We start from the raw sequence: 27523 nt of genomic DNA, 5'->3' as shown, positions 1-27523 counted from the left end.
GTGTGTTTTCAGCATTAGGGCTGCTTCAAAGACAGAATGCAGGTTTTCACTTAAAATACTTAAGTTTTAAATCCAAATCCATAATAAAGTTAGTAGATTTGAGCTAGACCTTAGACACAGGCCCCATTCCATAATTTTCCACCATCATTCTGATCAGCTTTGGTCTTAAATATCTTATCTGTGGCTTTGGAAGAGACTTTATTTGTGTCTACGAGAGTAGACTGGCAACAATTTAGGACGATGGTCTATGTTTTAGAAGAGCACCTGAAGCCTTCTGTTCCTGCTGTTTTATGAGTTACTTTAATGCCCAGTGGGGCTTATGTCTTAGAATGAGTTCAAAAACAGCATTGAATATGCATTTTACACAAAGCAATTAGCTGTCAGCAGGGTTTCAGGGGTTGCAAGATAATTTGTGGAGAGAGGTAAAACTCTTGTTTTTAATGTTTTCTACAACAGAATTCTCAACTGGTTGGTTGGTTGCTTGGCCTGGTAGGCAGGTTCTGGGTTGGTTGGGTTCGTGAGTTCTGGGTTTGTTGGTTGTTTGAGTTGATTGGTTGGGGGGTTGGTTGCTTACTTGGGTGCTTGCTTGGGTGAGTGGATGGATTCTGGGTTCATTGGGTTCTGAATTGGTTGGTTGCTTGGTAGGAAAGTAGATCACTATTCATTCATTTACGTATTTGTCCTATCAGAAATTTATTTTGAACCACAGCAAATTAATAAAGAGACAACTATAGCAATACAACAACAAATATCAAAAACACAGCACTATTACAGACCTATTCACCACATTTAAAACGGGAGGATAGCTGTTCCTCAGCTACATTTCAGTACAATTATCCCCACAATAACTACCTTCTTTCCCTAATCAAAGTCCAGATGTTATACCGTGTGCTCAAGATGGGAATGGAGGTAGAGATCAATGACATTGTGTCATGGATCTCACAAGCAAAATGCAGCTAAAAGACCAGCAAAGTGGCTTGGACATTTTGTGATTTATGAGCAAATTAAAGCAGCTGAGGTTTACCATTAATCCATTGTTAGTTGCTAGTGGATAATACTAGCTAGAGACCAATAAAACCAGAGCACCAGTGCTGTGTATCTACAGCGGGTTATCAGAGTGATGCTGCCGCATTTTGAAAAGGCATGATGCAGCCCGGGGGACTATTCTTAGGGTGAAGAGCTCTGCAGAGCTACAGACTGTACCTGCAGACAAAACTTCTCAAGCAGAAGTAAATGGAGCTGAAGTCACTAAAACACTCCACACTCCAAGCACTCCCTTCTGCTTAGACGTTCATCTGATTGAGACAATTATCTTGTCTAATTTTGCACCTAAAGCAAGATTATTTTTGGCAAGATGAAACATCACGAGGTCAATCAAAGTGTCAGGACATAGACGGTTGATGTCAAGCAAAAACCTCCACAGTTTTATTTGAAGATAAAGCCTTTCTAAAGCAACATCAAAATTAAGGACATATAAGTAATTGTTTTATCGCATCTTGTCAGTTCCCCCACAGTGGGTGAGCTGACAGTGACTGACAAGCAGCCACATGTTTCTAGGAAGACAAAAAAAAATCCTTTTATACTTTGCAGCGAGAGCAGAAATATAAAATTCACTCCATGTCTCAGGGTGATGGTCGGGGTCAGACAGTTGGATGGTGGGAGAGGTGCTGTACACATCAACACTCTCAACATAATTACACTTTATAGGATGACCAAGAATATCAACTGCTCTAACATGAGCATCAGCTTATATGCTGACACTCCTTTATTGTCATCAAAATTCACAGAACTTGGTAAACTCCGACCCTTCATCTCCAAATCACCCATCACTGCAAAGAGGACACACACTTCTCATCCCACTCTAATCAAAAGAATCCCAGCACTGTGCTTCACCTATCTTTCCAAATCAGTAAGGTGGCACAACGTGACACGGGCCTGGCAGGTGGTGTGTTCTGCCTCCTGCTGCATTTCCATCCTCGGTCTCAGGATGGAGTCTCGAAGCCAAGGAGCAGCCCAAGACAGATAATGGAGTAGGCTAATAATGGCCAGCTAGGATCAATACAACAGCGCTTTACTGATGGCTTGTGGGGGGGAGTCATGTGGCGCTGCTAACCTCTGCACCATCTTACCAAGACGTTCCCCTCATCACTGAAGCCTTTACTGAGCTGCTTCCTTGTGAGATCCTCCAGATCGAAGGAGAAAAGGAGGTGACAGACAAACATAATGGCCGAAGTAACCCCCTCCTCCCCTTCTTGATCCCGAGGTATTCATCAAGTAAGTAAGTATGACAGCGGAGGCTTGCTAAGGGCAAACTGTAGGCTCATTTGTCTCTGTGCCTGCTTGTCTGCCATTAGCAGCACGCCGATCGGTTGAAGGGATGAATTAATTTACAGTTCTGAAAAGTGTTAGCAATTAACAGCCCTTTAATGCTGTCCTGAGGCTGTTCTCAAGATAAATGGCCAAGTCAAAATAAACAGGAGAAACATGCTATTACAAATATATAAAAGCTAATATTACATGTACAGATACTCCAAGGCAATTACTGCTGCCCAACTATAATGCCAGTAAAAGACTCAGTACATTCACGCTGTGCAAGAAAAAGTCGAATTATTGTGAATTATTGTGTTAGTCCAACTACAACTGAACTTTTAAAATACATATAAAAAAATTAGTCAGGCTGAAATCATGCTGAATTTAGTTTCTCAAAGTTGGACTTCTACATCTTAACAATGCAACTGGAAATTCAAGTTGTCATGTGTACACCTCAACTGGACCTGAACTGGCCTGGGTATTCTGCACGTGCTCCTAGTCACAGTGGCGTCCTCTCTCGATGGTTGGGGATAGGGGCTGTTTGTGATATAAAAATGAACTGAGGAGAGACTTGTTTTTAATCATGGCCTAGGTGACGGACATTTAACTTTAAATGGTAGTATTTTATATATTTTTTAAATAAAAAAAAAGTCACACCCCAACCATCCCACTCCTCTGATGAGTAAAGTGCAGCCCCTGAGAGGGTTTGGATCAGTTTGGGTGGGGTTAACACATATCGACGGGTAAACAGCCTTCAACACCAGCAGGGAAATAAAGCAGCGTACTGCTGTGTTCAGCACTGCAGCAAAACATATTTTAACCCCCTAAAAAAAATCAATATCCGTTTAAGTTTGTACTATATTTTACAATACATAATAACTGATCGTGGCAGCAGTGAACCAGCAACTCCACCGTTTGGTGGAGTAAAATGACTCATTGTCTGAGTGAATCAGATAATCTTGATATAACGGCTTCAAATTCCCGTCGCTAAGGAACAGAAAAGTGGTGAAAATATTCTAAATATAGCGTATACTTAAACTGATATTAACCTTTTAGTTGGGCCTTTTTTTAGGTGGTTTAAAACAAAACAAATCGAGGCAGAGTTTGCCCTGTGCTGTTCAAAACAACACAGCTGTTTTCTACCCCAAAGTTATTGTAAATTAACAGTGGTGACTCTGATTCACTCTATAGAAACTAGCTGAAAGGGGACATATTGCTTCCATCCGTGGCGGAATCAGACGTACTTCCGTGAATAAATCGATTCGCCCCTGGTGCTTGTATACTGGAATGACGCCAGTAGTCCAATTAAATCGAGCCTAATCGAGCTATAACCGTAGCTCAACTTAACTGTGCATCTAAACATACTGAGTGATCACCTAGTTCACTTCAACCCAATACATTGAATCTGACAATGTATCTGACAAAAGCTACATTATGCAAAAAAATGTACATTATTTTTGCAATTTGGCACACCTATCTTTCAGTTTCTGAGTGGTACACCCCTGTCTTGAATACAGATGGCACCTGCAGGGTTGCAAACTGATAAGATCTAAGCTGTAGTGATCTGCCTCATGGCTGACGGGAATACAATGGCAATCCGAGAACAGAGAGTAAATTACTACTAATGTTATTTATAAAAGATTTCTACATGGGCTGTAACCTTATCTGCAGTATTCCTGTACCACAAAGTCTCATGAACAGCTGTAGACGTGCAATTTGTTGACAAGCTGAAGAATTTGAAACCAGCAAATATGACATCAGAAGGCAAAGAATCCATGTTGACTGACAGGGTAGTGTAATATTACAACATATTACACATATATGACTCCATAGCAGGACTACAATTGGGACGGTAACAGAATTAACAGGGAACTTTGTGTGATTTAGAAATCATCTCCCCATGTCTGCTTTGTGTGTGTATTTTTCTCACATTAATTGATAATATCGACATAATATGATGAACACAATGATTTGTAACTCCACTTCACACAACACAAACACTAGAAGTAAAATACAGTGTCATCCTCCTTTCTCAAATTATTTTTTTAATGTCTGGTAAAACAAATGGATTTTGCAGCATATTGTTTAATGTCATCCATCTCATCATCCTTTGAGGTTTTGCTCCTCTGATGGATTTGAGCTTGCTCGTTCTGTGAATGGCTCTCCAAGCTGTTTAGTAAGAGGAACCTCCTGCGCCAACAATGCTGTCAAAACTTTCATTTAAAGTTGCCAACACAGCCTCCATCATTTTCAAGAGGCGGGAAAAAGGCACAATTACAAATTACAAGAGGTCCCCAGGTGATACTAGCCCTGTGCAAAAGGGGCTTTGCTGAACATTCCCACACATTCATTTATTTGTGGCGGGCTGCCACAACTAAATCACTCACTGCCATGAATAGATTTATGGAGATGCAGTGTTAATTAGGAGCACTCTTGGAAAATATAGATCGTTCATTTATTTTTAGCTGTATCGTCTCTGACTAAAGTGTGCTAGAAATATCCGAAAGGTACACACGCTCCAATAGCCTTCCTAGTTAACACAACAAAAATCTGTTTTAGTGATCCGTCTCTGTTAGCTGTGAGACAGGTCACTAGAGTTTACATCAAAACAGTTAACAACCCTGCATTGATTTTCTTGTGAGTTTAATCTTGCCCTTCCTCCGGCTTGGTCACTCTCTCTTTTCTGTTATTTGCTTCCTCCGTCAACATCCTTTTCAATGCCTTCACCTCTGCCATGATGTCTGTACTTAGAATATCGAACAAGTTCCTTCTTCTTTTACTTTTTAAATCTCTATTTTAAAATGTCAACATAGATGGCATCAAAATAAATCATCAGAATCACACACATACTGATGAAACAGTGAGGAGACAAAACTCAAAGCTGTGCCAAACAGCTAAGCTAACCAGTTGTAACCAGCTAACCAAAGTATTACGCACTGATCTGATGCACTCACCAAAGTTACATATTGCAAGAGCCATAGACTGCATAAAAATGGACATAGCAATTGTGATGTCACCCAATGGTTTTGAGTCCTGAGTTTGGCATTTTGGCCATCATCATGCTGGTTTATTGGAGCCAGAATTCACAAAATTGAACAAAAGGGTGATGCTGTGGACGAGTGATGGTGGAGCTGACTCGCAGGCTGTAGTGAAAACCTTGCAGACAGCTTGTCACTCAGGCTGTCTTGCCTTTAAATATGCGTAACATCAATAAAAAGTGAACTGGTCAGCCATAAAAAAAAGTCACCTCCTGTAAAGTTGTCATCGATGTCAAATTAGCGTTAGGGGACCTTCGCTTTTGATGCCCGCCTCGAATGGCACTTCGGCATTGGCTTAATTTTTCAACCCTAGACAATGCTGCTTGGCAAGAGCAGGCATCTAGTTTGGAGGAAAGTGGGAATGAAAGAGGCGTCATTCTTACAATTACAAGTCACTGTACCATCAAAATGATTTGTAGCTGTTATTTCAACTGAAAAAAGTTTCATAATGTTGTTAAAAGAGTTCAAATTATTGTTTGACTACATTTTTATTCAAAGTCATTATCAAAAGCACAGGTCAGTGGAGCTCAGCACAACCAATTTGAGTGATAAAAGCACAAAAGCCTAGCTTATAAATATTCAGTTTGGGTCAGATGCAGGTCAGCCCCAGCGTTGTGGCTGAGGTCAGGGTGTTGTTACGCACAGTGCGTGACAGGCTGTGGGGGTCAAGCAGAGCTATGCGCTTCCCTCCAGCATGCAGACTGACAAAGCGCCGTCATGCCTGTGCAAATACTGCAGTGCCTGGATGAACACGGCTCTGCTGCCTGCTGTACCAGAGCCTTGAAGGAACCCAACCGGGAATTCAATTTTTTAGACTTCAGGACAAGCAAATCCCACTCCATGTCAGTGCCTTCTCCTGACATACAGCCCACACCTTGCTCTGATTATGTATTTTAGCTACTACTGATGGACCACAGAAATTGCTATTTCCTCCGCAGACCCAGATGCTTGTTAACAGTAAATAAAAAGGAGGGCAGAAAGAGCCGCTGCTAGACCACAGTGTTAATGGCGTGCTTTCAGTGTTCCGGCTGTTTATTCTGTCTGACCTCTTGATCTGGCAGCTTTTCGGGAGTGATAGGTCAAAGGAAAAACAACACATTCTCAAGTGGCTCGGCTACTCACATTGAATTTGATGATGTCGTATATCAAATAGCGGGGAACAGGCTGACCGTTCACTTTGTCGATGATCATCTCCTGCAGAGATAAAGAGAAGAGGCAAATGTTGTTACTGAGGTGAATATATATGACTGAGTGAAAAAGATGAAAAAAACAAAAAACAAAGAAAAGTCCCTAGTTTATGCAGTCTTAGTATTGCATGGTTCCTCTTTGAGAGTAGTTAAGGAGGATGAAAACAGTGGGACACCAGGGGGTGAACGCTCTCAAGCGGATGCATGTTCAGGAAGGGAGATGCCTGCAGCAATGAGAGGGATAGCAGGGAGTTGGGGAGGGGGGTGTGTGTGTGTGCGTGGTTGTGGGGGTGTGTGTGTGTGTGTGTGTGTGTGTGTGTGTGTGTGTGTGTGTGCGTGCGTGTGTGTGTGTGTGTGTGTGTGTGTGTGTGTGTGGTGGGTTCTGGTGAAGAAGGACATGAAGCAGAAATAGCAATGCACATCCATTATGCAAGACTCTCAAGTTGAGAGTCAGGTGCAGCGGTGGTGCAGGACAACCAGCAGACACATGACGAGTTTTCAAAGAACTGTTATACAACCAGGCGATGTGGTGACAGAAAGCGATGAGAGATGCAGACGTCACCAACTGATGCTGAAGTAGTGTAAGCGAAAGTAGGGTCGCAAACTTGGTTGCTTTACCTGGTATAAATTTAAGAATGAAGCAGCACATTTAGAGAACCATATTTATTCCCTTTTTCCCTCATAAAATATTCAGGGGATGAACTGTGCTCTGCTGCTGTAACTGACAGGTGAAGGGGTAACAGGAAGTCAATTAAACAAAACCTTTATATTTGGGGCCGGAAATACTCTGACAACCATTTTGACCCAAATTAACAAACAAGGTATAATCATGGTTACGTGATAGAAATGAGCAAAAATGAGGATTGATATACTCACATTTAAGAAAGAAGGATGTAGTCATGAGATGCAGCCCTCTTTTATGAATATCCTGCCAGATCAACCTGTTTTTATGAGCTATATATGAGCTCCAGGGACTCTGCTGTAGTGGTCAAGCCAGACGAGTACACTGATTAAAGTGCCGTTTTCATGTAATTTACTTCACAACGTGGCCCCAGACCAGCACGTCTATCAACAGGGCAGGTGTGGACATAACAGTTAAGCTGCTGATGTTTTGTCTGCGCTGCATGTTGATTAGCTCTAGCCCTGTTGAGCAGAAGAATTATCAGGTTTTCTAACTGGGAACTTTCATTTATTATTACATACACACTACTACTACTACTACTACTACTACTATTACTACTACTTGACTCAATTTGGTATTTTAAAGCTGCACTAAGCAGCTCTGTTGTGTTTTCAGTATAGCTGGATGAAAAGACTTGATGACAGCTCCTTACCTGTGGTAAATTGAATATAATGCCAGAAAATGGATGTAAAGGCAAAGCCAGGGTTAAGGTCAGGTGTTACTTTAGTGTTACGACAATGTGCAGCCTTTTAGTCTGAGCTTCATGTGGAGGTTAGCAGAGTTGGGCAAAATCTGCATCACGTGGACTCACACGAGCATCGTGGCCCCACAGAAACCCTTTAGAAACCATGGAATGCCTATTTTCAATCAGCTGTATAAACTAAAAAGTACTAAAATAAAAATTATTAAATGAGTTACTGTTACTGTAAAATAAAAAAAATATATTTATAACAAAGTTTTATAAAATCCTGTTGTAATAAAGTTAAATAAAGTACTGTCATAATATTAACCGAAGGCTAAACCGATTCTATCGCTCCTTTGAATGTGGCGATTCAGTCATTTGCTCCCTTTGTTTACCCGCAGTGGTGGTTGGTAGGTTGATCACACTCAACTGCCACCAGTTTCACCTGTATTTGGCCAGTGCAAATTCCCATCCATGCTCTCAATACAGTAGCAGATTGTGAACACAACATCTAGAAGCTGGTGGTGAAGACACTTTGACATTATCTTCACTGGTAAAGGTCGGTGCCACTTGATTACTTACATTTTGGAATTTAGATTCTAAAATATTCATATTGTGGTAGAATTAACAATATTCAATCAAAATTATTATTTTAGATGTGCATCCCTACTGGCTGACATCATTTTACTTCATTGGGCAGGACAAAAGACCAAACATCAACTGGAAATTACCAAAGCCAGACTGGTGGAGCGGAAAGAGGAGTGAACGGTGGGCATACAGATCACTGCAGGAGGGGTCGGAGAGAAGCAATGATGTCATTCCGGGAGGCTGCCATCATTATGCATCAGGTGTACTGAACCATAGCACGGACAGCAGCGGATGAATACATTAATGTGACCAAAGGAAAACCGCCAGGAATTCAATCTACACCACACAGTCATCCAATATTGCAAGTCGGGTTGATGTAAAGCTCATTAAAAACTGTAGCACAAAAACAGCGCGTCAAGACAAAGACCAGTGCCTTTGGGCTAAAGATGAAACATATCAGACAACACAGCTGCGCTTCTACAGGGCTCACTGTAAACAGCCAAACACAGCCTCTCCGAACTGAGAGCCAGAAGCATCAACAGATGAATAAACAAAGTCAAAACAAACCTTGTAGCAATCTAAACACACATCCGCACCGCTCCTTCAAAGCAACACTAATGCACCGCAATTACATGTCCTGCCTGAGTGAGGAAACTAAATTCACCGCATCAATCAGCAACTGTTAAGCCAAGAGGAAGTACACGCACCTATTTTACATAAAATTACTAAACTCTGAAAAAACAAGACCGGGAGCAAAACACAAACAATCACAGGCGACGTATCCGTCATCTCCTGTACTAAAATATCAAACACGAAACACAGCGAGACATTTAGGATGAAATCTCGGCTGATGACATGATCAGGCAGCAATTTCCTTGTCTGTGTTTTCTGTTAGAGATTGTGGTAATGATTCATACATGTGCACCTGCTACTGGGGGCCTGTGTGACCTAAACCGCATAAGTATGCCAATAAAAGGCTGAGCCTGGTATGACAGAGCGAGGATGAGTCAGCGACCCTCGCCGCCACCCCAGGGAGCGCACTGCTTGGTGTTACACTACAACACAGAGTGGCACAGAGAGACAACAGTGACAGATAACTGTAAAATATTTCATTAGTGATTTTTCCGAGGCATGGATGATTGTTTTCCTGTCGGCCGTGTTTGACATGTTCGACCCTCAGACTGAAACACGCCTATTTTTCACCTAAGGTTGAGCAACTGATGTCAATTATCTGCAAGACTGAGTGGCGGGGACAGGACGGGAGTGTGACAAGGTTAGAGATGGACGGGACATGCAACTCCAGCCAAGGAAGAAACATACATGGGATTTTCAAGAAGCAAAAACACAAGCTAGCATCTATTATTTACATATTTGCCTACTCAAGGTTTATTTAATCTAATGTTCATTATTTAATGATCACAAAAACCTGAGTACTTCATTTTGTTTTTCCCATGTATTTGCATGAAAAAATTTAAGACAGCGTGACATCAACTTCACATTTTCTATATATCGCTACAGCAAAACAAAGATAAGCATGAGCTTCTCAGGTGTTTGAGAAAGGGAAAAACACTAGCGCTGTGCGTTTCAACAGATCAGACTGGCACATACTGTTGCTTTGCACCTAAGCACTCTGAAAACTCAATAAAGGTTGATCATTGTCATGTCCCTGTCACCAGCATTTTTTTGTCATTTACGACACTAACAGTGAATATTCAAAAATCTTATGTGCCTTCTGCAAAACAGCTTTTTACCATTTTCCTATTCTTTCCTGATGTGACAGCGTGTATCTTTACCCAAAAAGAGGGAGTGTAGCCTTGGCAATGATGCAGTGCCGGTCTGGTCTTTGTGCACCACGCAATGCTAGTGATGTGAAACACACTGTTGTTTGTGTTCTGCTTAACATTACACGTTTCGAAATTTTCATAAACATACTATTAAAGTCTGGCCAAAGCAATGTATATTCACAAAGTTTCTAAAACATATATATAGTCTAAACAATTTCCAGGCCTGGAATATATTTTTTCCAATTTCATGATTTCTCGAGGAATTTCATGACAGTGGGAACCCTGAAGCACAGCCACAAAATATAACAATAACAACCAGTATTAGGAAAAGACTATAACTCACCCCATCCAACAGTGTATTTGATAAATGGACACGTGGATCCTTCCGGAAAGGAAACTCAAGGTTTGCTATGTGGAAGATTGAGTTGTCTCTGTCGATCATAAATACTTCATTTTTCCTGTTGATCAACATCATGTACCTGCAGGAGGAGAGGAGAGGATGAAGTTGTGATTACAAAGTAGCAGGTTGTATTTGTGCTGGTCACTCTGCAACAGAGACTATCAATGGGCCAATAGTGAGCAGGAATTACCTAATCCCTAATCTGTTGGCATGATCACAGATGACTCACTTTTATGAACTATTGACTAATTATTTTTTGTCTGCCAGAAGATTCGATTCGATTTTCTGGACGCCCGTTCATCCGATCAACATCACACTTGGTAGGTGTATTGCTGGGGACCCTGAAGAAGTGCAATCTCGAGTGCAAGCTCTTCAGATTCACGGGACTTATTTAAATAGAAGTGTGTTATGTACACACTGCATTAAGGAAGGACTCCTTCCACTCTTACAAAAAAGCATCCTGGGTACTAGAACTGCAAGGAATAATCAATTAATATGTATTAAAATTTATTGGTATTAATGTGTAATATTCAATAAGTTGTCAACTATTCAATTCATCACCAACTATTTATGATCCATTAGTTTGAGTATTTTTTTAAAGAAAGAAGTAAAGTTGTATAATTCCTGCTTCTTAAATATGAATGTTTTCTGGCTTCTTTCCTCCTCTATGGCAGTAAACCAAATACCTTTGGGGTGTGGCCAAAACAAGACATTTGATAACTTTATCTTGGGCTTTGGTAAACACTGAGTCAATATTTTTCACCATTTTCTTACATTTTATTGACCAAACAACTAATAGATAATAAACAGTTTGCTAATTAATCAAGGAAAATAATTGTTAGTTGAAGCCCTATTTGGTATAGCTCACTTTCTGTTGCTCGCTGCAGAAAATTCAAGAACAGAGAAACCAGAGATGTAACATTGTAGCAAACTCAAAAACATCAGCGATGCGACTTTCAGAATGAACACATCCGCTCTCGGAAATAGCCTGATCCCAAATAGCTAGCTGTTAGCGAATGACGCGTATACTCTGGTATTGCTCGGGGACTTCACTGCAGCAGGTGTGATGCTCAGGGCCCTAAAAAAGCACAGTGCTGAGTGTGGATGAGCAGCTTTAACACAGTAAAGATGAGCACTGTGTTAAAGCTGCAAGCAGCAACAACAACACAGGCTGAGCAATCTGCCCGGTCACAACAGGCAAGTGTTGAACATGACCTGCCAAGTTACTACAATGTTTGTGCTCCTTTATGCAAAGCAAATTCCTCTTAAAGGTTTCATTCATTCATTCATTCATTCATTCATATTTGGGCATCATGTGGCCCTCACCTAGTGGATCATTGCAGTCCATCAAGAGACTCTCCATCACAGTATATTAGTTGAGCTGACATGTACAAATACTGCGGTCAAGTACACGATGTAGCATAAAATTAGGGGGAAACACATTTTGTGTATTTGATTAAACTTGCAGATTTTTCCCCATTTCAGTCACAGTATGTTTTATTGTTTTCTTTGGGATTATCAACTATTGTGACCTTGTGACACTTCATTTTTACATTTAGCATCCATCGTTCTGCTTTAATTTCATTCCTCCAGATAAATAAGGTTCCTTATTTTCTTTAATTAGTTTATTTAGAGGACTTAATATGGTAATCACACTTTATAGCTAGATTGCTGCGAGGCATGAGAAACAACACTTGAGATTTGGGCTCCACTCTGCAACTACAAAACAACAAAGACTTTGTATACCTCTAATATGCAAATCGGTTGTGTTCAACTCAAACAAAAACAAAAGGTGAAGCCGTGAGAGCTTTTATCATGCCTGAGAAGAGAAGAAAAGATCACGAAACATATTTGTGCTAATTGCAAACATATTACCAAAGCAAACACTTTTGTTTTTATCTAGCTGTGCTTTATGGGAACTATCACTGCAAACAAAATCATCCACAACTACCAACTTTTTCCTGTAATCACTACATCAGGTGGATGTTACAGGAAAAGAGTATTTTGTTATGTTCGCAAATACTAACTGAGCTATTTACAGTCATGTAAATGAAATGTGTCTTACAATAACATGACAACAAATTCTCTTTTTTCTTTTACAGTCGTCCCTGGTCGCCTTGGACCAACACAAAAAGCCTGCACTTGTAAGAGATTACGCTATCTTCAAATTGCATACATCACCAGTGGTTAGGTGATTTGTCTGCAAGAGCACCAAGCACAACTAATCCATGGTCAGCCTCTGCAGGTATGATAAAGACAAGGCAAGGCAAAACAAACAAAAAATCATTTCCACAGTCTCCCACAAATTGGACTTCCGCAGGACGAAATAATGTACTGAGAGGACACTCTGTAGCAGTCATTAACACCTTTGGCTGAACAAATGTTATACAGTTAGGGCTGAAACTAACAACTGTTGATTATCAATTAATCTGACAATGACAACTTATTGATATTTTATAATTTATAGCATTTTACTGAAAAAACAAAATGTGTTTCTCTTCTTGTACAATGCTCTTTTAACCAAAGGTCAAAATCAAGAGTAAGTTCAGTTTCATTACTGTCTATCTTTTCTAGTATGGGTTTGTTTTTAGATAATCCTTCGCAATTACCCATGTCCCACCAAAATCGCACATGCACAAAGGATTTTTTAAACCCAGGTAAACTGGCTAAAAATGGGCTATATACTGCTTTCCTATTGCCCAGAGAGCAGAGCTGTGTGCACGGCTCTGCAGCAGACAAGTATGTGTGTCAGTGGATTGTTTTGCTGTGCCATGGACAGCAGCATGGACAAAGGTCTGTGAAAACTTTACGGTAGTTACTATTTTAAAGTTCTGTATTTCAAACTTGGTGCAGACTAACTGTGTTTAAGTGCTGCTGAGGAGGAGACGGCCAGTATCTAGTGATGGCCGGCCATTGCATCCCACTAGTTAATTAGCTGAAATTAGCATATTCAGCGGGGTGTTGTGTTCCCATCAATGCCTATCGCAGCTGGAGGCGATAAATATCGATGACTACTGAAGAGTAATTTGACCCGGGTGTGTATGCCGATTGTACAAAAATTTCTATTGCCTTAAAAAGCCGGATGTGTTTGTGTAGTGGGAATGAGGCATATGACTTTTTATAATGATGGTAAGATTTTATGTTGATTACATTTATTGGTTATATATAACGTAATCAGACTTTGATTTAAAAAACTCCTTATAATAACGTATCTGTCAGTATCTCTGTATCCCTGATGACACAGTGAATGAGCTCATCGCGCTGCTGAGCAACATAAGCTCAGCTGAACATCTTCTCTCAGAACAGTTAATACTCTGTAGCTTGGGACACCTGTAATTTGTACCTGTAGCATGAGCTTCTTCGTAACTTTACCTGCGGGAATACAAAGTGGAAAGTGTTGGATGCAGTGAATATGTTTTGATCTATGTAGAGTTGTGGGTTGCTGGTAGAGTTCTGAGGTCTACCCAAGCCTGACTGGACCCAACCTGACCCGCCCGGTTCTAGCTGGGCCAGGCTTAAATCCTGTTAGGTTCTCCCCAGTATCTTTATTTGTTTGTTTTTCAGGAAACTAGCAGTTTTTGCACATAACTGGCCAGAATTTTGATGGACTGAATAAAGAGGGAAAGAGGGATGTGGTGCGACAGAGAGAGAAAGTGACAGAACAGACACACACACACACACACACATTTTTTTTTTTTGTATATTTGTTTGTTTTTTTTCCCCAAGTGCCTCTTTTTTCTAGATAGATACATTTTTATGTTCATAAAACAGTAATTTCCATGCCACCCCAAAATGACCCCATGTCCCATCCCACCCCACTGAACATTGCCCGGCTCTGCCACTGTCCACAATATACTTTATTTGATCATTATTACTATTTAAATGTTGTATTTCATGTTTGGTCACTCTCAGGGTCATTTCTTGTTGGTATTATTGGATTAGACTGTATTACACTGCAACGTTTTTACTGATATTTTGTCCATCGTATCCTGTATGTGTTCCTGTTTTTGCTTCAGTAAAAGTAAATTTAAGTAGAACCAATAAAAAAACTCAAAAGAGAGGATATTGCTGGAAAATTACTTTTTCATCCACGAGTGCACTTTACTGGGAGATTCTAAAACCTGAGAGCGGTGACTGTTAGACTGTTTAAATAGCTGTCAAAATTGGCCAGTTTACCAGCATGGATCACGATATAATCATTCAGCTGGTATTAATTTCTCTCCACACTTCCTCTACATTATGCTCACAGGTGTGTGGAGCATGAAGCACAGACATAAATACCTTTTACACTTTCACTTTTAGACCTTTATCTGCTTGTTGGTGCATCTCCATCCTCACTCTCAGAAATGCGACAGTGGAGGGGGAATAATTTTCAAATAACACAAGAGCATGCTTCACTGGCCAGTAAACACTGAATGATTTTTTCTAAATCTGGTTGTTTTTCACAGGTGTGAATTCAAATTTTCTTCTTTCAGATATAATCTTCTCTGAAGGTGTAGGCTTCAAAAATTAATCTGTTAACAGCTCTCAAACCATGAGATGATTTGCTATAATATACTATAGGCACCCCATCTGGACAACAGACATCCAAATCATTTGAAACTTAATTACGATTTTAAGCAATCATCCTTCTCTGCATGAGCTGCTAAATTGAGAAAGACTAAGCTAATATGCTGCATATGAGTCAATGTATCAGTCTGACTGGGGCTAAATTAAACTATAGATGAGTTATTTGTATGAGGTCAGTTTGTTGTTATAAACCGCTACATAAATAAGGGCCTGAGCTATTTCTAATTAAACATATTGGTAAAAAAATGAAATCTCCATAATCAAAGTCACTGTCATAATTTGGAAAAAAAATTAAATATGCAGGCTCAGTGACAAAATATAATAGTCCGGAGAGACACAAGTGCAAACAAACTAGAGTACCAAATGTTTGTTTGATCAACTGAGTCGGCTTATCACTGAGCTGGCAGACATTGATAGGCAATTTCAAATGAGGGACTGCAAACAGACAAAGTCCTTGATCCTCCCTTCTGTTGGTTCCCAAAGACAAGCTGAAAAGATGGGCCACACCCAAAAACACGGGCACCATTGTTGCCTTTGTGTTATCCTCCAGAATAGACTTTTACTGTAACAACAGTGAGAATTCACTGGTGATAAATCTTCATCCAACTGCTTTGTTAACACTGTCATTTACTGGGATTTCTGCTTTTTTGTCATTTCTGTTACTCTGAAGATTATATTGACTTTCAAGACATAATTGTTTTTGTTTCATGTATACATGCATTTGGGTATAATAACTATCACTATGTGGTTCTGTGATATTTGCATACCCTTCATAACCCCTAAACTGGAGGCTGATTAACCCTTTGATGTCCACAATAAGAAAAAAAAAATTTAAAAATATTTCCTTGGCGCTATAATAATTAAAATCTTTGTTTTGTTTTAACAGACGCCATAGTTGACAAATTATAGAAACTACAATTTGTCAAATAAACATGCCTATCTTTCAAAATCCCTTCACACAAAGCCCTCAGGTCTGAAGTGACACTCTGGTTACTAACTTCCTGTAAGAGGCAAACTGAAAAGGCAAACTGTTTAAAGACAGAGAGAAACACACCTAAACCAGAGGTAGAGATGTCTTAATCAGGGTGAATTAATTTAAAACATTTTTCATCACAATGTAGTGATTCAAAATGTGCTTTACCAATCCGTCTAGCAGAATGTTACACAGCGGTGTAATTTTACACTTTGAACAATCATTTGCACATAGGGACTCAAATACTAGAGGCTTGACAACCCATTCAATCTAAGACTTAAAACTGGATCCACAGCACGACCCCGAGAAGTCCAGAGAGAATCGACTTTATGCAAATGTCTTCCGATAAGTAGGTGCCACAACCTGGAGACATCGTGTTTGTTTCATCTCCCCTTCATGAAATGGAAGCAGCTGTTTTCTGCTCATGATAAACGTAAAAGTATTTCAAACTCAATGGAGCAAAACCTGATCTGCACTCCATTCCATATAATGGAGTTTTAATTAGTAGCTCTAACTTAGCCGCCGCAACTTGGACAAGTTAACAATGCATGAAATCACATCACTTTTAAATGAAGCTCTTTGTCTGATAGGTTACTTGATTTTGGACTTCATTTCTTACACTGGATTTGCATTAGACAGGAATCTCTTCACCCGCAGTATGAATAGGAAGAACTGTTACAGCGAGTTTTAATGTGCATATAAGAATGAGAGTGAACTTTTAACTGATAACTCTTTAGGCTCATGAAAGTACTACTTTGAGTGTGCGTGAGTGAACAGGGTGTCCAGACTCATTTATTCTCCCTTTCCGTACAAAAACAGACACGTCTGTTTCAAACGCTGTAAACGTCACCGCCCTCATGCTTCAATGTAACCTTTATGATAACATTAAAAGAACCAATCAATGAAATTAGAGGGTAGACTCAAAAGTTTCTGACAACGACAAACAAGGCGAAGGTACAGGAGGTCGTATCAATGTAGTACCTCTTAATGGAGGCAGCGTTGTAGACGGTGATGGTCTGTGAGGTCACTAAATACAATGTGACATATGGACGGAGAATTATTTTTTCTGTATTACCGCCATTTCTTTAAATGTCTATGTCTTCTCCTACAGCGGTATCCCTCTTGTACTACAGAACACTGCCCCTACCATCTTTGGTGGTACTGCTCAGTTTAATTTGTATCCTTAAGATCTCAAGAAACACGCACAAATACGTACAAAATGAACGCACATTAAGGACTTAAGGCTCCATTTGTACACAAATACATATTTCATGTTGCGCATAAAAAGTCCTTACAGTCAACATTGAAACTCATAAAAAAGTCTAAGGTCCAATCCCATTTCTTTTTTTCCCCCGATCCCTCGTTTTCAAGCGGCCCTTTGCCCCTCGCATCAGAGTTACAACTTGCAGTGTTTGAAATCTTCCTCATGAAATGGGACAACCCTTCAACCCCGACACATCATCAGTATCGTAACTGACGGCAATTAGCTAAACTGACACAACTATGGCATCAGTGGTAATATCAATCAAACAAAAAGACTCAAAAAAGAAAGAGCGTCACTTCATGACTTGCCCATGAGCGAGGCTCTGTAGGCTAACGTTAGCAGCCCGTGCTGATGTCCTGCTGGGCTGTTCTGATATCAGAGGAGCAGTAAGAAGTGCAGCAGCTTCACTTGGGACTGTCATTCATTAATCAGCAATAACAAAGTAACTTTAGCAAGAAAGCAAATTAGCTACTGAGACATCAGTATACTACTAGCATTTTTTGTTATCCTTGTTAAAGAACTACAATGCATTAAAACAACACTAAATTAAGATCATTTAAATCTTTGTTACTAAATAAAAAACAAAGATGCAGGGTGTTTTGTTACCTGTGCAGCCAGCTTGCCAATGATTCCTCATAACACTTGGTTTAAAACCCTCTGTTCAGAGTGCCCTAACACTTTGCTCTGCCCCGCTCTCCAAACGAGAATTGGGACAACCGACCCCCTCAATGTGGACATGCAAAACAGAGACGTAAGGGCTAGATTGTAGGTGTAATGGGGTGTACTGGAAATCTGCCTAAATCTCTAAACAAACAGCTGTCTAAACCTGCCTAAGATGGCATATCAAAGGCAGCAAAAAAGCTTATTTCAGTTATAAATTAAACCAGTTATTAATTGTTTAATTAAAGGTGTCAGAAAATAAGTGAAAATTAAATTGAATTAAAATTCCTTAAAGCCTGAAGAGATGTTTTGAGATATCTTCTTTTGTCTGAAAAACTGTCCAAATCACAGACATTTTTCATCTTGTGATGATATAAAACTAAGAAAAGCAGCAAATGTTTGTCTTTTTTTTTCTTGAGAAACTGCGTTAATAATTAACCCTTTACTTTAATTGCCCCTGATAAATTTTCTGCTAATCAACCATCTGATTAATCAACTGACTGTTTCAGCAATATGTGTTTTACCTCATTTTGTTTTCTGGTGGATTAGGTAGACTGGAGCAGGCTTATACGGTGAAGAAGGCTGTTGTGAGCTCAGCCATATTGTACATGACTTGACTGTTAAAAAAGAAAAGTGTATTGACTATTAGGCAATCTGACGGCTTCATTACACACCTCTTATGAACCTAATTACACTTTGCAGGCTGCCTGCTGCTCTTTAACACAAAATACCGAGAGGTGCATAAAGCCGGATGAACTGTGTCCTAATGAGCAACTGCAGACCTGCTATGTTTCCAAAAGGTTAAGTATCATAATCAATGCGAATGGAAACAGAGGCTAATTATCTTGTACCTTTAACATATCAGGGAATTTATGCGTGTAAATGAGCAGACAGCTTCGATGGTGCACAAACTTAGAAATAACACAGACTGAAAAGACCCACACCTTTTGGGAAAACAAAGTCTGATGACAGACTTGAGATTAATGACTTCCCCACTGACAGAGCTATGCATTTCTCATACCTGCTGTGACTCCCCGCCATTATCACAAAGGGATTAGATGTAATAAATATGCCATCAATACCAGCTGGTTCAAAGTGTGAAACTTGACAAGCTGCCAAGATTTAGTGTGTGTGTAGAATAATACGCCAGCTGACAAAAGTCAGCACTGAAAGCAGAATTAGGAGGGTCGATCTAAAGGATGAATTCAGTTTTCCAGTTTAATAGACAGGCTAGGGCTGGGCCATGTGGAGAAAATCAAATATCACAATACTTTTGACCAAATACCTCGATATACTGTAGATATTCAGGGTTGACTATTGGTGCTTTCACAAAATATTTACACAATGAGATTTTTTCATCAGTAATGTGAATATAATGACCACGGGGGCTTTCAAGTACATGTGTACTCACAGAAAGGACACAGAATGATACAAAAGGACACATGGGCAATTGAAAAACATGCCCCACCCTCGCTTAAAAAAAATCTCAATCTCATGGAAACATGAGATTGGAAAGATATTTCAAATGGCTTCGAATACTGCAGAGAATTATCAAATTTTAAGACATTCTGTGTTTTTTTGTTTCGTTCTTTTTTGGGGGGTTACTTGCACATGCTTTAAAACTAAAATATGAAACAAAACACAAGACAGAGTGCATTTTCTTTAGAGGGCAAGTTATTTTCGAGGCACAGTATGGCATAAAATTACTATTGAACTTGACAGCACAATTTTTCAAAATAGCAGTGAATATGTACTTATTGTTGTAATAGCAAGTGACGTTGGGTGGGGATGAGAAGAGGATGAAAACCACCAGCTTTACACGAAGCTCCTGTGTCTGATTAAACGCTCTGCTTTGTTGTACCCCCGGGAATAAATGCGTAGGCAGATGCCACTCCCTTTACAGTATGATCATTTCAATAAGGGCTTTTGTTTCAGAGGGAGGGGAATAAGATGCCACACATATAACCTAATTATTTCCATTTCACTCGAATGGTCCTGAAGCAGACTGTCCAAGGAAAGTGGTGATCATAACCCTGAACACACTCTTCACTTAAAAGAGATTGTTGGAGAGCTCAGAGCGATGACTTTGACCCCTCTCCAGTCATGACAGGAAAGAGCAACAAAACACAAGCCTTTAGATATAAATCAGAGTCATCCAAGACTCTTGTGAAACCTGCAAGGAAAAAAAAAATGTGGGAGGAGAAGGATGGTGAGTGGGCCAGATATAGCTGCACTTACATATTCAGGGTGGAAGCGGACACAATGAAAGCATTAAAAAGACGCAAAGGCAGTGCACTCAATAAGAAAGGGAACAGGAAATGCCTGTGTGGTTCAGTTTAAGCAAATCATGTTCACGCAGACAGGATGATCCCATTGTGAAAAAGGATGATTATCTTCTATCTCAAGAAAGCAACCGATGTCTGAGAGGATCAAACAGATTGGCCAAGTGTCACAACATAGGGGATCTGTCAACCAGTGAGGACACAACAGGTCTGGACTGAGCGCAAGTGGTTCCCCTGCTGTCTAATTGGCCAGTTAGCCATGGCGAACGTCGTCAAGTATGTTCAGAAGAAAGCAGAGGAGACCATTAGTGCTGTGTAACTCCCAGCTGTCCTCTTCTTCATCACAGTTTCTTCATCTCTCTCTGAAATACACCGTATTCTCTTTTCATAACCAATCGGAAAATATTCAATCTAACGTGCTCCTTTATTCGCTCCCCGCCCACTCTCTCCTGCCTGCTCCTTCCCTCTGATGGGTGCTGTGAGCCTCAGATTTCATCCTTATCCCCCCCGAGCCTCGTCCCCCTCCATTCCCCCAAGCACTTTAGCCCTAATGAGGCACAGACGGCCATTGTGTCGGCTTTGCCAGTCTAGTCCCGCGGCATGACTGACAGCAGCTGAGCTCCAGGGGAGGCCTTAGATCAGATCCAGCAGCTTTGCACATCATTAGTGGTGCGTCAGCAGGCACAGAGCTGCTCTCTCACGCCCGGAGAGGACAGGTTGATTTCTCATTTAGACAACAGAAGTTAAGAGTTAAAACAGAAAGATCCAGCTTCCATTGCTGCCAGGTGCTGTATTTCTGTTCTGTTTGATGTGATATGAAAATTTTATGCAACAATTATCCTGGCCAGAGTTATTACAAATAACGACATTAGCACAATAATCATGAAAATATGGTGAAAAACAAGCAGTAACCTGAAAAAAGAAACCTGTGCGTAAGTGCCAAAAACTGCAGTTCCTCTGATGGCTGCTTGAAGCTGACTTTGTCAGTTCCCCATAGACACCCAAAATGCCAAACTCTACACCAGAAATAAACATCTTCACAGCCTGGTACAAAAATGGTTTTGCTCTCAATAACTAATTTCAACGTTCATGACAACTGCACAGAGGGCCGGATCTGTCCGCTAAGCATCACCAAAGTCAATGAGTCAGATCCACCCATCGCTCCTCAGCAGCTCCAGCCTCCTGTCCAAATATAGTAACTTTTGGCTCCAGATGGTAGCGGCCAAAGTGCTAAACTTGAGACTTCAAAACAACAGCCAACAAACCAACAAAGGACGTCACCATAGCTATATCCATACAGTTAACACTCTTAAAATGACACTAAAACATACCAGAGTCAATTTATTGCATCACCATTAGGGCACATCGTTTTCAGTGAAGATCCCTCTTAGTGAAAAACATTCAACACTACTAAAATGACAAAGCTTCTCATCGATTTAAAATAGCAACATATGTATCAATATGAAATATGTAGATACTTGATTAAGCTATTTTGCAGGTGTGGTCCGTTTTTATTGATAGTTGCCCCACGGTCTCTTTGGGTGATGCTGGACACAATATTTAAGATAAACTCCATAACAGAAATTCACAAGTAACCTGTTTTTGGATTGCATTCAGGGATAAAATTGTCCAATCCCTTGTTCTGATGTTTTTTAGCAGAAAAATAGGCAACAAGTTGCTTGAAGGTCAATTTTAACTATCAAGGATTTAAAACTTTTTTTTCCAGAAAGAAAATACTTTAAATTGAAAAATGTCCCACCCAAAAGCAACTTCCCCCAGTGTTATCCCTGACAAGGACTCCACTAATCCACCGCATAGCAGACAGCCCCGAGCTCTTCTCACAGAAAAGCTCAGGGAAGCAGCTGTGCACTCAATCTTCTACTGAAGGTGAAGGTTAACCAGATGTACAATTGTCAAACCAACCACTTAGATTTCATCCTTTAAGTCTCTTTTAATGTAAAACCAAAACAAGCTGTGTGGAAACACTTCTGAGAAAGCATCAATCTCGTATTTACACCAAAGTTTTTGTAAATTCACTTGTGGTTAACTTTCCCACCTTCAACAAGAATCAGCCGCTTCCCCCAGCTTAACAATCAAAAATATCCCAAAACAGGGCACCAACCAAGGGAATAAAAAAATCGCCTAGCAACACAAAAACAGCAGGATACTTATCTGACAATAACCAAACCCTGATGTAACCTTAGCCAAAACAAATTGTGAGACCTCAGAAAGTAAAACATCAGATCTGACAAAAGTCAGGTTTAAATGACGGCCCATTTCCCTGACAATGATGAGTGACAAATATGAAGGTGAGGGGTGTAGAGAAGTACAAAAAGTCCCTTCAGCAGCAGCTGAATATGTGTTAAACAAAGTTCTACTAACCCACATCACAGCTTTTGCAGCTTGTGTCCCAGTGACCCTATTCACAATGAAACTGACAGTCAAACAATGCCTGCATTTGACCCTTTTTCAGGGTTCTTCCTGGCACCAAATCGGCGGTAGGGTGGTAGATGCCGTGGCCTTTGGCATATTAAATTAACATATTAAATCCATGCCAATTAACCACAAATTCATATACTAATCAGCCAATCAGAGTATAGCAACTTAAGAAGATGGCAAAATGCACCCTTTCAGTAAGTATATTTTATTTAAATGTGTGTTGTAGTGGTTCTTTAAATCAAATAAAACAAAAATAGAAATATACTAATGTACACTTAAAGTGCCAAAAATGTGAACGATCCATATTAAAAGAAAAATAGTTCACAGGATACAAACTAAGTCTTTAAACATCACCAAAATGTAGCCCCATTACAGGTTAGTTTTATGAACATTTGTTTTTATAAACTCAGTTGACAGCCAGAGGCAGAACATTTCAGCCTCCTATTCTTCTTGTTCAGCCTCGTTGTGTCTGAGCCAGGTGAATTTTTCCAGCAACTGTGGGTCAAAACCAGTGGCTCTCTGTTTATTGTGTTTATTAGATCTAGGAAGATGAATAAAAACTGATGTTAACACTAGAGGTTTTTGTCATTATTTAGGTGGAGGCTCCAAATAAGACGCGTGGGTTTTCTGTCTCTCTCTGCACTGTGTCTGTGTCATTCTTGTGTTTTGTTTTGTTTTTATTTTGCAAAAAAATAAAACTAAAATAGTTGTAAACATTGCTATTTGTTGAAGCCTCCGTCAAAGAACAACGAAGCGTCACTGTCTCCGTCGAATTATTATATTGCGTTCCTTTTTGCTGACATTGATCATTTTAAGCGGTGGTGGCCTGGAAATCGGCGGTGGCGCCACCAAAATTAATATGCGGGAAAAACCCTGTTTTTGTACCTATTTGCAACATGTGACTGGCCCCATGCTGCAGCAGCTGGAACCCAAACAGTCTGTGATGTTGTGAAGTCGAGTGCGGTGTATTTGAAGATGTTGGCAGTTCAGGGTGCTGAAAGTTGGTTATACTGCATATCTGTGATATCTGGAGGCATTTCATGCAGTAGAATGCTTCCTTTCACATATCAAATGAACCCCTACTGGTATCACTATCACTTTAAAAATACTTGCTAGGGGTATAACAGTTCATCACTGTTGATCAATGTATTGATTCAATGGTCAATGATCTAATATCATTGATGCAAAGGGGAAAAAAAAAAAATTGTCCATGTGTTTATAACCTTTACGGCCAAAAGCTACAAAGCATACGTTGTTAGCCTCCTTTGAAACCGATTGTGTTAAATGGGCACATGATATCGTTTTGTGACGATCACAGGCCCCTGAATTGAATCTAATCAAAATCTGATCTTTGCAGACTTTGTGATATTTGCAAAAGTCATATCGCTGTCCGAAAACTTGATATGATATTGAATCATGATGAAGCTAGCGATAAACACCCCCTAGTACTGGCATTGGTACTGGTATCGTAATTTTGCAAAGGATACTCAGCCCTGGTTACATAAATCGTGAATTAACTAAACAACCGACAGAGACCCTAAAACACAAGTAGTAATGCTCTGAAAATAACCATCCAATAAACACAAAGCAGCTTTGTTAAACTCTCTTTAACTCCAAGGATCTTATCTGGCACAACACACTGGAAAACATTGGATTATTGATTCCTCATCTTAAACAACTTAAGTGGTAGTAGAAGACTTTGAGTAGGAAATTAAGAAAGACTTTCTCAAGTCCAATTTCTCTAATAGAGTCCAAGTTGAGCAGCATTGTTTATTTAAATTCCCAAGGGCATAATTGGCCCCTTTTCCTTTCCCCTCTTCCTCTCTGGAGCTCAAACCAATCTCGCCCTGACAGAAGGCTCTACAACAAGTTGATTAAAAACCCAACTCAGCCTATGTTTCCCCTCTTGGCATATCCACTGATTTTGATGTCCTTTCCAGAGCCCATTAGAAGCCCCCTTGCTGGCAGATAGCAGGCAGTGACAGTTTTTTACACTGTATGACTGCACTGTGCGTCACTGGAAGGCTGCATTATATTCTTTGGTTCAGCACTTTGTGACCATATCGTCTAATATGTGCTCCTGAGCAAGGCATTTTAACTGTCACGATGGTTGGTGCATTGCCCGGTGGCCATAAGAGGCTGCAAATCATCCACTTGGGACTGAGAGAAAGTCTGCCAGAGAGTTTTGAAAATAAACACATTTGCTCACTTAACCTTTTCCTGCAAAAGCTACCCTTTTGTATGAAATCAAAAAAAGGAAATTACTCATTTTGAAAGTAAAAAATGACTTGCACAAGAATGGGAAACTTCCTTATCCTCACCAAAGCAACAACGGGAAAGCTGCAGGGATTTAAAATATGTAATACACAAGTGAGGACCTCTGGCAATATGCAAAGGTAAAAATCTTTCCGGACCACCTTGAAGAGACAAATTTCCTATTAAAAATCCATTTCACTGCTTCAAAATTGCCACAGGCTAGAGAGTAGGACATTTAATAAGAAATTCTGCGCACACTCAATGCAATGCATGGCGAGAATGACAAATTGCACTGCAGCATTGGCATCAGTAAATCTCACTGAAAATGTACAAAAGCTCCACACTCATTAATATTATCTGATGCATTCAAAGTGCTACACAAACTACAGCTGTTTTTTCAGAATTCACACTTTTTCTATCATTAGAGAGATTTGGGGATTAACAGAGCTGAATAAATGGTGATTAAAAGTGGAATCAGTCATCTTTTATAGCTTACACGCACTGACCCCAGAAGAGCTTGTGTCCTTCTGTCTCGGATTTAACGCTTGTTTGTTGTCCATAATTCTGGGATATTTAATGAGGACCCACATACGTGTGGAATTTTAATCATAAAAACAAATATCTAAGGGGACTTTTTTGCTTTATTTTTTGCCAAACTGTCTCTCATCTTCACTTCTTTGTGCAAATTCAATATCACACAAAGCCAAAGCTGTAAAAAATAAAAAGACGCAGCTTTTTTACTGGATAAATTAAACACCATAGTGGTTCAAGAGAGAAACTAATAAGGTAGCACGCTTAAAAAAAAAAAAAAAAAATTAAAAGGCTGTGATTCATTTTTTGTAACTCAGTAGAATAAAGTAATATCAGACCAACAGCACCAGAACAGCCTGTCCCTCACAGCTTTCAACATGTGCCTATAAACGTAAGCTTTCCTCATATGACACTGCAACCTTATTACCTACAGGCAGACCACAGCGGGGATGGTGCTGTGTGGATTACCACCTAACAACACTGCATCCATCGTTTCTGCAAATTCCTATAGCCTATTGTTGGACACACTGTACAGCCTGTGTGTCAACTTTGCCAAACAAAACAACAACAACAAAGAAGCAATACTGCTGTCTGTTAGAAGCAGACAAAAACAACAGGGGACAGACCTCATACTGACAAAATGGAAAAAGAAAGAGAATCATCAAAGTTCAATGTCTACATCAAACCTTTTGCGATGTAAATGCGCTGAATTTTAAGATCTGAAGTTGTTTACACATGGTAGGACATGACTAGCAACACCAAGTTTCTGTTGTGGAGTGTCAACAAACTTAAATAACCAGCAGATATTCTTTCAGGAGTTAGTAAACATATTTCTTTGTGACAGGATAAGAAACAGGCTGTCCTCTATCTAACCTGGTAGAGTGTGCTCCCCATACAGGCAGATTCCTTCACAGCAGCCGATTCCCATCCTGTGACTGTCATCCAGCTTGAGCGCTATGACGGTATTATGGTATACCATGGTATTAAAAATCCCAAAGGGATGCTTTTTAAATACTGTCATAAATGCAAGTGCTCCAATTTCTACTTAACTCATTGTATGTAGTGCACAGCAAGCACCACCACAGCTCAATCTCTGATCTCTACTTTCTAGCACTGCACACTTATACCGTCATATACCATACACAGCGGTTAACTTTCAGGAAGGTATAAAGGTATGAACTATCACATATCGCCCAAGTCATCCCCCTACTATCCCCAGCATTTCCTGTAAATCTCTGGCTGTCCTATCAATAAAGGCAAAAACACCCAAAAACGAATCTAAAAAAACAAAACAAAAGGAAACAAATCGTACCAGGGTATTTTGAAATCCACGATAGGATTTTCAAAACCTCCAAAAAATCACTCATTTTTTTAATAAACTGATACGACAGTGCTGTATTGAGGACGTATTGTACGTAGTGCACATCATACACCACCAAAGGTCAGTCTGTACTGATGATACAGGCAGCTGAGCTGAAAGACTTCAGTGTGCCAAGCCAATCACAACCAATCATCTCCTTGCCAGTGAGGCATTTTTGAAAACAACTAAAATGGTTGCGGTTGACATAAACGTTTGTGTTGAAGCTACTATCGCATTCAGATCAAGCGCACTCGACGGTATATTTTTGAAAAAACAAGAAGAATAAACTACACTTAAAGCTTTTCTTGAGAAGAAAGAAGTGTTTGCTGTACCTCTGACAGGATAAAGCAAAAGTTTAATTTACCACTACAATACTAATGGGCTGGAATTGACCATCTGCAGCTGGCAGACTTGATCACTGATCACTCAGCGCTATGTCACATGTTGATAACCCGTTCATAACGGTCTGACAGTGACAGGCTAATGCCGTTATACTTTGCTATTTGTAATCATTTGGT

The 27523-nt window shown here is 40.0% G+C and overlaps 1 protein-coding gene across 1 annotated transcript in view; it reads right to left on the bottom strand.

The window, feature by feature from the left end:
- The window catches only part of rngtt (RNA guanylyltransferase and 5'-phosphatase), a 119340-nt gene that overhangs the window by 71731 nt on the left and 20086 nt on the right, over nt 1–27523 (bottom strand). The window contains exons 9-10 of the mRNA XM_042503191.1: nt 10615–10750; nt 6471–6542 (exon numbers count right to left, since the gene is read on the bottom strand). Coding sequence (XP_042359125.1) covers nt 6471–6542; nt 10615–10750 — 208 coding nt within the window. The remainder of the gene's footprint in view (nt 1–6470; nt 6543–10614; nt 10751–27523) is intronic.

This window comes from Plectropomus leopardus, chromosome 16 (assembly GCF_008729295.1).
Source record: "Plectropomus leopardus isolate mb chromosome 16, YSFRI_Pleo_2.0, whole genome shotgun sequence".
NCBI lineage: Eukaryota > Metazoa > Chordata > Actinopteri > Perciformes > Serranidae > Plectropomus > Plectropomus leopardus.
Note: the sequence above shows the minus strand (reverse complement) of the source record. Positions and strands in the feature narration are given on the sequence as shown.